Source organism: Rhea pennata, chromosome 1 (assembly GCF_028389875.1).
Source record: "Rhea pennata isolate bPtePen1 chromosome 1, bPtePen1.pri, whole genome shotgun sequence".
NCBI classification, from domain to species: Eukaryota; Metazoa; Chordata; class Aves; order Rheiformes; family Rheidae; genus Rhea; species Rhea pennata.
Window position 1 is genome coordinate 60,506,783 of NC_084663.1, and position 12,158 is coordinate 60,518,940.

The 12,158-nt window shown below is 35.0% G+C and overlaps 1 protein-coding gene across 4 annotated transcripts in view; it reads right to left on the reverse strand.

The window, feature by feature from the left end:
* WASHC4 (WASH complex subunit 4) overlaps positions 1-12,158 on the reverse strand; it is a 44,870-nt gene that overhangs the window by 4,707 nt on the left and 28,005 nt on the right. Inside the window, exons 25-34 of one of the 4 annotated variants that reach the window (XM_062589232.1) lie at positions 10,576-10,710; positions 9,692-9,800; positions 8,921-8,987; positions 8,088-8,174; positions 7,365-7,512; positions 5,940-6,036; positions 5,231-5,427; positions 4,116-4,215; positions 2,501-2,576; positions 1,266-1,733 (exon numbers count right to left, since the gene is read on the reverse strand). In XM_062589232.1, the coding sequence (XP_062445216.1) occupies positions 2,509-2,576; positions 4,116-4,215; positions 5,231-5,427; positions 5,940-6,036; positions 7,365-7,512; positions 8,088-8,174; positions 8,921-8,987; positions 9,692-9,800; positions 10,576-10,710 (1,008 nt within the window). In that variant the 3' untranslated portion in view covers positions 1,266-1,733; positions 2,501-2,508. Of the gene's footprint in view, positions 1-1,265; positions 2,577-2,612; positions 3,989-4,115; positions 4,216-5,230; positions 5,428-5,939; positions 6,037-7,364; positions 7,513-8,087; positions 8,175-8,920; positions 8,988-9,691; positions 9,801-10,575; positions 10,711-12,158 lie in introns of those variants that run through there. The other 3 variants (XM_062589240.1, XM_062589223.1, XM_062589249.1) reach the window with 3 other exon arrangements.

Consider the following 12,158-nt stretch of genomic DNA (forward strand, 5'->3'; position numbering starts at 1 on the left):
TAGGGTCCAATTTGTTCCTATAATCATAGCAGGAAGGCAAAAGGAATGAAAATAGGTCCAGTAGTAGCACCACAGCAAGGATTTAATGTGACTTTCATTGACACACAGGACATCTAAAACTGGGACCCTCCTTGTACTTCAGATGACAAAAAGCTTCCTGCATCTATATGCTGCTACATGACAAAGTTTTTTTTCTTTTAATAAAATAACTGCAGTCCAGTATTAGCAAGAATAGTTTTTCTATCACTGTACATATTTATGAGCATGTGTGTGTATATATATATATATATGTATTTGTTCATTAATTTGGCCATACAGTATACATTCAGGCCCCCCAGATCTAAAAAGGGTTCTATAAAAATAAGCTTATGTCTTGAAGAATTTCCATCACCAGAACCACACTGATTTGTTACAACTGTACACACATTAGGAAAATGCACAGTTCAAGGTTAACTGCAAATTATTACCTATCTGAGAGTGTGTCCTTCCAAAAAAAGGGAGAAGGGAAAATATAAGTGCAGATTTCATAGAGCACTGGCAATGCCTTGACCGTACACAGCAATCTAGCAAGACAATTCAAAGGGAATCAACTAACATCTATAGGCCATTCTGCAGTTGGCATAGAAAAAAAGGGAGAGCTTGGCCAGGACAAGCCAAGAACTTACCAATCATATGACTTATGATGAGTTAGGAATATGAAAACCAAAAAGGAATATTTGCAGTTTCAACAGTATGGAAATTAGCAGCAGCAGCAAGAATGCTGCTGTTCTCAGCAATGCTGCTGAGAATGTTCAGTGCGGGCACAACTTGGTCAAAAAATTAAAACGTACAGAAATTATGACAAAAACTTATCAATAAAAATGCAAAAATTAAATCAAGTAATGCAGCATTTTTAGGGCAATCTCTGCAGTTATAATGAATCAAAACTAAAAGCTTTAGTGAGTCCAGATAACAGTCCATTAAGCTTCTGGCTCATGTTGTCAGAATCGACAAAAGGACTTGCCTATCAGCCTGGTCTCTCCAGTTGCAACAAAACACTTCTCCTAGTTTTCTGAAGGTTAAAGTGACTGGCAGAGAAGGGCATATTAAAGATCTGCCAGGAGTTATCTTAACAGCCAGTGACCCAAAGGTGGAGCAATCTGAACCGTTTACCTTAAAACATGATCTTTCTTGTAATTAGAAGAGATGAAAGAAGCTGTCAATTACAGCCTAAAAGTACAGTTAAGTGCTGCCAAAAAAAAAAAAAAAAAAAAAAAAATCAGGCTGTTTATTCTAGCTAGTAAGACCTTATTTTATATTCTGGGAGATTAAAACAATTTAATCTTTCAATGACATTGGTACTTATTTTTAAGCTAACTCTAGCTATTTACTCAAGTCAGGAATCTGAGTAACTCCTGCACAGTATAGAAACTTCCACATGCAGGCGTTAAAAGATGTTAAATTTACACAGAGTTCTCACAGTGTTCAGCAGCTTCTGAAATCTGCAGTGCAATTATTGTTAATAATCAGGCATGTAAGACTACGAACAACACAGCGGATATGACAGACCTACAAAGGCAAGGAAATAAAGATCGGAGGCTGAAACTTGCAGTTAGGCACAACATAGTCATGAAGTGTAAGATCACTTAATAATTACAGACACCCATCACACAGTGTCTGGTCATAAAAGGAAGAGCTGATTGTGGTTCTGTCTTGGCTTTGGATTTCATTACTTCTGCGGATGCATATCAGACCTTCGGTATGAAATGAACAATAGTTTATTACATTACTTTTCATATTTTCCCTTTCTCTGACACTGGGGTGGAAGAAAGAGCAGGGAGAAATAAATACCTAACAAGATTTTAAGTTTCCCACAGCCCAAATAATATACGAATAATAAAGGTTTTGTGTAATACAACATTAATAAGGATTTCCATATTGTGCAACAGCTTTAACATACATTCACAACATACACTGTTATGCTTACAGTGTAATCTGCTGTGACTGCATTAAATACAACAGGACTGCATAAACACACACCCAATTCTTTTCTTTTTTTTTTTTTTTTTTTTTGGACAACAGGTATGCACAGTACTTTGCTTTAGTTTCTTTCTGGTCGAAGTGACATACCAATTCAAATTTCAGACTACCATTGTGAGGGTTTTTTTTCTGTTTTATTTTTGAAAAAAGTGTTATTTTAGAGATGCAAGAAAACATCTAAAAAATCAGGTGGATTTTCTGATGCAGTAATTTAAAATAATTATGCTTACTTTCTAGAGAAAGAGAATGCTGTAAATAATGTAAATAAATAACCCCTGAAAAATAGGAATTTCTAAAGGAAATAGAGACAATTGCAGACCTAGCAGCTCTGGATGCTAGTGTACTAGTGTACATTTTCTATTGGGTTTAGCAGAGAAAGTAAATAAAATCTAAAGCTTTTATCCCTATAGAGTGTTACTGAAATTGACCAAAAAAAAAAAATTATTCAAGTAAGTTTCAAGTAAGTACTCATCACCCATACCCGCTTTATCATTTCACAACAGGATCTGCAGGCGTAGAGTTGGAAAGATCTCCATTGCTTGTTTTAAGAGATTCTTCTATAAAAATAAAAATTGAAGACAGATTATGTTCAATATTTTATTTAAGACAGTAATAAGAAAGTCTTAGCTTATGTATAATGCTCACATTATAAAACACTTGATACAGTATACTATAGTCAGAGTATCCTAACTGATCTTGTAGCTAAAAACATCCTGACCCTGCGAAGAAAACCATATTTGGGGTGAGAGATTTCTTCACACCAGTAGAACTACTTATGTGAAAAACTGATATACATGCTCACACATTTTGCAGAGTTCAAGTCGACATATTATGAGAGAAGGCAATAATATTACTGTGTTCACAGCTTTTCATTCTGGTATGCATTTCAAGCTTTTCTCACTACTAATATATTTTCCACAAAGAATTGAATGGGTATCGTGACAGTGAATTTTAATCTGAAACGTATTTCAGTAACTGCTGCTCTATAGAATGTCTCTAACAAAAGAGAGAGGATAATTCGTCTTTTTTGTTCATCACACTGCTTATGGTCCCCTCCTCTCCCTCTCCAAGTTAGACAATCATTTGAATGACTCCACTGAACATGATCAAAAGTAAATTTATACGAAAAGAACTCTTTCTTTGCGAACAAATTAGTTTCCCTAGTATAGGAAAAAAAAAAAAAAATCAATCTTCGTCTCACTTACAATAATCTCACAGGTCGCTCCAGTGTTTTTGTCAGAACTGGAGTAAATTAATTACCTATTCAATTTTTAATATATTAGTATATTCAGATATTAGTATATAGTTAGAAACTTAAGGAGACTTAAGTTTCTAAGTAATTTGTAACTGACTTGCGCTTTCACATCTTAACCCTTGGAAGCATTGTCATTTCTTTGAAAAGAGGTTTTAAAACATACATGCTAATTTCCCAAAACCAAAAGACTTTTCTGGAATTCAGGAGGGAGAATGTATACACCTGTACATACATGTGGGGGGGGGTACATATAAAAGCAAAATTCTCATGCTAATGAGTCAAGAGACCTTACCACCCGTTCAGATGATAACCTTTGAATGTAATTAAATGGTAAACCAAAATACATCATAAACATATGAAAGCTAGGTACAATAGTTCTAAGCATCATCTGCCTATATAAGTTGAAAAAACAGCTGTTTAACAACATGTGAAAAACACCAGTTTTCCAGCAAACATTGTGCAGAGAAGACTGTCATTAACAGAACTGGTGATAGAGATGGAAAGCCGGATGTCGAAGCTACTGAACTTAATGCTATGGCTAGCCTGAGATTCTTTCTGTCCTAGGGTTTTGGGTTTTTTTGTTGGTTGGGTTGCGGTTTTGGGGGGCTTTAGGGGTGGGGGGTTGATGGCGGTAGGTTTGGGGTTTTTTCTTCCAGAAGTCCGGCTTAAAATTCACTCATTCCAGAGAGGACCTCTGCAGACTGTTCTTCACTCCTGCTGAAACATGGTCAACCCAGAAAACTTTTTCTGGAATGTAAATTCAACCCACTAGCAAGAAAGTAGCTATGGAGAAAAAGGAAAGAACACCTTCCCTATTAGGGCACAGTCAACATTCACTCACCTTCTTTTTCTCTCTTTTCCTGGTTTTCTTCTGCTGCAGTTTTATCTGCTCTGAAAAATATTCTTGCACTACTTAGTGAGAAATAAAGCAGTTCAAATTCCTAAGTAAAAAGATACAGAACAGGAGGGTTAGTGTATCACAAAAATGAATTTGTAGATGGATATGAATGGCATCTTTCATAAGCATACCAGGCAGTAAGATTTCAGTAGCTAAATCTTTGAATGCTTTTGAAAATCTTTCTCCCCTCACACCTGGTACACACGCATTTTACAAAACAGAGGCCAGCCAGAACTGTAAAAGGTAATTTAAGTAAAGCAGCATCAGTGCAATAAAACTGGGATTAATCCACTGAGGCTGAAAATGAGGTTTGTAGCAACAGTGAGAGTTTGGAATAACTTGCCCATGGAAAATTCTGCAAGCCAACAATCCAATTGATTACAAGCTTGGTCAGTCTCTGAACAAGGCTCAGCAATGCGGTTTTCCTAACAGCAGCGGACTAGACATCAAAATGTAGGTCCTTGGCAGGGCCTACATGAAGCCTTGCACGATTTTATCCATTTCAATAACAGATGTGCACTTACCAAATGTAATCATGGCCTATTTATAACCATAAACAACTACAGATTTGTCCTGTAACATCCTCAAGCCAAAAGCAAAGTGAGAGAGAGACAGTAAGCATTTGTGTCTCAGATGGAACGAGACTGCTATGTTTTAGAATTCACTTAAGTAATTTGTCTTTCCTCTGACAGATGGTATATACTTCAACTTAGCAACCTAGAGAATTAATACTTAAGTAGTTTTACAGATTCACAGTGTCACTATATAAAATCGTTGTTGTAACAAATGTAGCTGAAAAGCTACTCTTTCCTATTTAAACATGTAGATTCAACAGCTGCCAATTAACAAATTCAAATTTGCTGACTCACTCATCAAATATCATAAATGCTTAAGACAAATAATACATATCAAATCTTCATGCTCTTTTTGTTGTTTTTGCTCTAGGAAATGCTCTGGTTTTGCTGCTGATATGCTCCTTTAGAAAATAGCCACCTGAAGCATGTATGAGCAGGTATGTGCAGAACTCTACATAGGACACAACTAGAATCATTTAATACCTGTAAACAAACTTCCAGTCGCTTGTGGGTCAAGTTCATAGTTTGTAGCAGCTTTTCATCTTGATTAGTGGACTGCACACTCTGTTGTTTAGCTACTGCTCTTATTTCCTTCACATATTTCTCTCTAACAGATTGGAACCAGTGCAGTGAATCAAATTCCTGGTACTGATCCAAAAGCTTCAGAATGTAAGCCACACCTATGGTCATTAACAAATCATTTACCAAAGTCAACATGCAATTAGCGAAACACATTCTGTGGATGTCTTTAAGGGGTCAGATTAAGTTTTTAACTCTCATACAATTAAACTTTAATTTACAATTAACTTACAATTAAATCTAACAGAAAAAAATAATAAAGAGCATGTCTCGATTTTAGAAAAACTAATAAGTTTTGGGTCCTATACAAAGATCGGCACATATTCTCACCTGCCTAAATTCACAAGCTTTGAGGAAAAAGGAAAAAAAAAAAAAAAAAAAAAAAACGGAGGCGGAAGTACAACATATGACAAAACAGCCTGTTGCAAGACTCCCTGTGCTTAAGAGTTCCTACACAAAACAAATGCCCTGAAATCCATCCACTGTGCTGTAATCAAGACAATCCAAATTTAAATTTGAGAAATTGGGTATACACAAACTATAAAACAAATTTATCTTATAAATATCCATGATATTGGCTTACTGGAGCTCTAATCAGCATGCTGAAACTTACCCATAGCAAATCCATCATCAGTGAAAGCTGCTCCACTTTTGTTCTTCTTGTTCAGTTTCTCCTTGCAACTGATTGAATGCTCTACAAAATTGAGGGTCTGAAAGAGTGAAAAACAATTGTCTTGTTATAAATATAAGTCCATCCCCAAAACTATGCTAATTGTATCCTCCATTATTAGACATTTTTGCATGAAAGGCCTTTCTTTTTTCTAGGTTTTGGGGGATTAAGGTTAATTAAGTTTGGAAGACATTTGTATACACATATATAAAAACCCATAAGGTGCATCTTCATCTTTGTTGTGTTGTGTAATGTTGTGTACATTACACTATCACTTAGCACTCCCTGGAGAAATAGTTAAGGTAAATTTGTAACCAAAGCACAGGGTAACTAAAATAGTCCAAGCTGCAAGAAAGCTTAGTCAGAGATATCAGTGTTTTAAAGTTACAATGCATTACTTCACTCTATTTACACAGTTGCAAAAAGATTTCCACAGCCTTCTTACATTTACGCTGATGTTAAAAAACAGATCTATGTAGTACTATCAAGCAATCGTTGTGTCTCTATGCATAGCTACTCTTGGGACACAGAAATGAGTGTACATTAACAATTTCTTGAAAACCAAGACATAATTTAAATACACAAAACACTTTTTAGCATAAAATGGATGGTATTTTCCAAAACGGTACTTATCAAAAAGAGAACTGGACAAATGGGAAGTAAGAACAAAAGTATTTGTCAAGTATTTCCTTTCTCTCACTTCGGTGACCATAATATACCTGTTTTCTTACAGTCTTAGTTTGTGGCTCATCTATGTTCCAAAATTAGTTTCTTAATATATTAAATTTCTGAAATGGGATGTTGTACATTAGTCTCTTTAGACCAGTTAGGCCTGCAACCTGAGCTGCTTCCAAATGGCCAAAACTCTGCACCCAAGTTTGTATCATTCAGTTCAGTGGGGCTTTTTTTAAAAAACACAACTTGGTAACAAAAGCAGATACGACTGCAATACAGAGGGCCCCTATTTTATTGCTCTAGAACATGACATAAAAAAGCTTGAAGGTACCCTACTGTGATGCTGAAAGAGTACACAAAGGAAAGACAGCTGAAAAATAGTGTTTTAAACTCCCCTCATCCTTACTGTTTCAATTCCTCCTTTTTTAATCTTGGATTCTCCAATTTGATTCAAATATGAGGAGAAATATTTAAAATTACCTTTTGAGTTGCTAGGATAGGAGTTGGTGCAATAATCAAGAAAAAATGGCTTTGCAGAACTGTTAACAAAGCCAGACTCAAAGGCATTTTGGTCATAATCAGGAAAGAAAATAGAATATGCTAATCAACAGTCCAATGTAAAACATTTGATCGTTAATCTGATCTGTTTTTTAAAATACGTACATTACTGGTACATATAATGCAAATACTAACCAGTGGGGGAACAATTATATAGAAGTTGCGCAAATGCATATTCTTTGGACTGCGGAATTCAGGCGCAAATACATCCACAAGCATTTTGAAGTACTCTGTTCCTTCTGCAAAGTTACGTGTGAGATCACTGAGGACAGAGTCCAACTGTCTGCAAAGAATAAGCAATATGTTATCTATATTCTGTTAGAAGTTTATTTGCTTACTCACCCTTCTGGGGCAATTACCCTCTCTCCACCCATAAGCTACATCTAAAATCAAGCTTTCTGACCAGAAGATCCAAAATTACCCCCTACTTATAGGGCCACCTTAGATCATGTTGCCTGATTTAATTTCCTCATAACTGTCAGGGACACTAAAGATGGATCTATGGATAGAAGAACTTCTTTCTTTTTCTTTTCTTTTTTTTTTTTTTTTTTGATAAAAGGACCTGTTCATCCAAAATGTGGATGTCAGACAGTTTGTTAGCCTTCAAGTCACAAGAATTTTATCAAGAAGCCAGATTCTATAGCAAGTCAATTAGCATAAATACTACATTACATTTAGCATTTTTAGAGCAGTTGTTTCTATTTTTCTCCTCTCTTTGAGGAACAAATATTTTTGCACAAAATTAAGTTGAAGTTTTTAACACCCCCCAAAATGCAACTCTCTCAGCTGTGTTTCTTTAAAATTACAATTCTCTTATCCCATTCCCACTTCAGATCTCAAAGCATGATGTTAAGGTACCTTGCTGCTTTTTGTGTTTCTTCTGAGAGCCCTTCTTCTTTCACTAGCTCTTCAAAATTAACAATATCTTCCAGATCAGGAACAAACCTGAAAACTTACTGTTTGTTAGACTTATGTTCAATTGCCTTTACCAAATGAAGTATGTGCTGTAATTTATAATTTTGTTAATAAGATATCTTGCCTTCTCGGCTCCCGAACTACTTCCAAGTTACATCAAATCTGTCATCTCTTTTCGAGGCACTATTAAATCCAAACACACGCGCATTATACGTGTTTCTGCTTTTCCTAGGCTACCATCTTCTTTCTCAAGTATTCAGTGCCTTCACAGAACATGTATAAAATCAATCATTTCCTTGTATGTAACAGTCATCAGATTGTAATGACTCTGTATGCTCATATAAAAGAGATAATCAAAGTGGAAAGAAGTATCAAATAAATGTTAATTTTGTTTGCAAGTTCTTCAAGTACTAGAATTTGGAGTACTATTTTTCCTTAAAGCACTTGGACTCTCTTAGAGTGATTAACATCAGAATCTAGGATTAATGACTTACATACACCGTCTATTAACTCCATTGCAGTGTCTTCTCCATATAATTCATTTGATTCTTGGTGTTTCACAGCAATGACTTCACAGCTCCTCTGAACTCAGAAAATACTTTTGATACTACCAGTCATATGAAGGCACAGAAATGAAGCCTTGCTATTTTTCATTCGAATGATACATTTATTTGGGGAGGAATGGGGAATGGACCTTTTCTGGGGAATATCAGCAAGAATAAAGAGCAAAGGAAGGAGAAAGCACAAACAGACAAATAAAATATTTGTGGAGATACCTAATTGCACTACTGCAGCAGTGAAGTCCACCAGATCTTATCATTCGCACATAACCCATAGCATTGCCTACAAAAGCAAGAACAAAGCAATGTATTATTATTTAAATACATACACACAGACTTCAAAACTCTTATAAGCTCTGAAATGTAAATTAAAGTTGCCGTAACTTTTTTGACAAAGAAATTGTTCTGAAAACTAGCACACAGAAAGGAGGGAGAGGGAGGAAGCTGAACCCTAGTGTCAAAAGTCCATCTGGAGAAGTAAAACATGAACGTCTTATCTAGCAAAGCTGTGTTCACTTGCATGATAGTGCTAGGGTGAAACTGTACAAACTCTTTCCATCTAGCATATTAAGCATCTGCAAATACAGATCAATCCTACATGTTTACAGTAACAATGTAAAAAATGTCACCATAGTGGCATGTATAACTCTTATATACAAAGTAACTTCAGATGGATATACAGCATTTTTTGAAATATCTGAACTTATGAATACTATTTATTTACTAGGAAACATACTTTATCTGGACAAGTCTCTTCCATAAAAGAAAGAAAAACAAAAGCTAAAAGGCAAGCTGTACACATATTTTAGGTTAAGACACGCGAAGTCCACTTCTGTATTATTAGATGAGAGTATTTATTTCACATGAGGTACAAGTGAAGTACTCTCCATATAACCGCTTTTAGAGACTATGAAGACTCTTCCAATAAACAACATTAATAATAATAATGTTCCAATAAACAACATTATCTTAGATACGATTTCATACCAATTTGACTTATGAGTTGTCTGAACTGGTCAAGGTAACTTTGGCCATCCGGGGTCATTCCAAGTTTTCTGATGCCTCGGTTGAATTTATCTGCTCTTTCAAAGGGATACTAGAGAAATTATTTTAGAATAATTTGTATGAATAACCACTTATCTTTAAATATATGTGCATACATGCATTTCATGTCAATACAATTCTATTTGCAATACATCCCTACCTCACATCTACAGCTTCATTTTAAATATAGGTCTGCCTGTCTACATTAGTTTGCAAGTGTCGTTTGACTAAGTCACTTGTGCAAGCTGCAAAGTGAAATAGAAATGTTATTTTTTGTCTGAATAAGAGTATTCCTTACAGAAATAAGCATTTGACACACACAGAAATTGTTAGCATATTTTACTGAAATATACTATGTCTCATTTTCCAGAAATCAAATTTCCATCATTGGAAATTAGACCCTAATCTCTAAATCTTGACATACTAGAATAAATATTACACATTCACATGTATTTTCGATTCTATCTGAATAATTTTACTGTTCAAAACAGACAACTGCTTAGCATGATTTGAATCAGAAGTTTAGAACCTACACTAGACCAAATTGCATCAAACCATCTTCTCCAGATCACTGACAGAATGATTTTATCCAATCCCATTAACATCAAAGAAAATATTTAGAACAGTCAGAATGAAACAAAGCCATTCTGAAAATAGGAATAAAAATAATACTAATTATGAAAAAAAAGTCACTCTCTCTGGAAATATACATTTAAATAAAAGGAAAGTTGTGACATTTTATGGTTTGGTACATCTTCAGCTTAATTCACATGAAAATAGCACATATTTCAACCAAGTTTCTCTCAATTCTTCAAAATTTACTATACCTTGTGATCATTTTGATCTTTGACTTCCCTGAAGAATCTGATGTCTTTGATAAGTCTGGATTTAATATGCTCATCATACATGAACTGGCTAAAAATATAAAACTTTTTCCTCAAAAATTGGTAAGTGAAGTTCACCTAAAATAAAGTTAAAAGTTAAATTGAGAAAGCTGACAAAGTAACATGCATCCCTAGCAACTCCTGTCTAGCAACTTCCTGAAAATTTGTATTTATGATAATGTAATTATCAAAAACAGAACTTTTACCAGAGTTCATTTTGAAATTGTTATTCCTGCCCTTGAGCTTTCTTAATTTCAGTAGTGTAAAAAATAAAGAAATATCTCCCAGAAGGTTTACTCTCTTTCAGGAAGGGCAGAAGGGACATGCCATAAGTTGGCCATTTCAGTTCTGTGACCTGCCCCATAATGTCTGAAACATCCTGTTACTGTCCGTTCAAAACGAAACGTTTCAAGATGCTTATCTTCCTCAGTCAAACTGCAGAGTCTGCATAACCTCTTGACACACCTTTTCACTTCCATAGAACTTTATAGAAATACTCTCCCACAAGACAGAAGCCTATTTTCCCCCTTCATATTAATTTTCATGTCTACCTGAACAATTTCAGTCAGCAGTAAATAAAGCAGCAAAGTCTACTTCAGGAAATAATGCAAAAAGCAGGACAACTCTTTCAGTAACTGAAGTCACTGAAGCAACAAAAAAAAAAATCACTCTCTGAACAACAGTGCAAGGGAAGTTATTTCCCACAGTGTAAGACATGAAAACGTTTTGTTTCTAATCATTTACACTTCCAAAGTAGTGACCTGAGAGACAACTCAACATTTACCCAGTTCCTTTCTTTTTAGTTCACGGGGACCAGAAGAATGAGACAAAGAAAGCAGCAAAAAGGCAGAAAGAAAAGTAGCAGATTTGAAAGCATCTGAAAAAACACTAAGTTGAACTTCAGCACTGTATCCAAATATGAGAACAATGATAAATTCCTACTGTAATAAATAAACTACAGGAAGTACGTCTTATTTACCATGCAGAGAGAAAAATGCCTTTACTAATTAAGACTACCACCTGCATCACAGACAACAGAGTAAGACCAAGTCTTTAAATAACTTATCATAGATCAGCAGCTTTCATTTCATTAATTCAGAAGCTGATGTTTCTTAAGCATAATTATTACAAGCTCACCTTAAATTAACATTGCATTTCTTCCCAAGATCTGCTTTGACAGCAGCAAAAATATCTGCATAACAAGTGTTAATAAGCAGCAACTTACAGCATGCTAGTTCATGCTTAAACTCACAATATTCTACCACGTTTGATAAATGTTACTTTCATCATTACTGAATTCAGAGTCCTAACCAGGACATCCCTGTCTTTTATAGGTGTGTTTTTAGATCTCTTTACCAGCTTTTACTTAACAGCTAATAGCAGCATAACTCCTAAGAGATTTTCTGATATAGGCTGCATGAGTCCTAAGAACAGGTTTCAGTAATACAAAAAAAAAAGAATCATTATTGCATTACTAAAATTGCGCAGTCAAACCATTTGGAAATACAAGAGTTTGGCAACTCTTT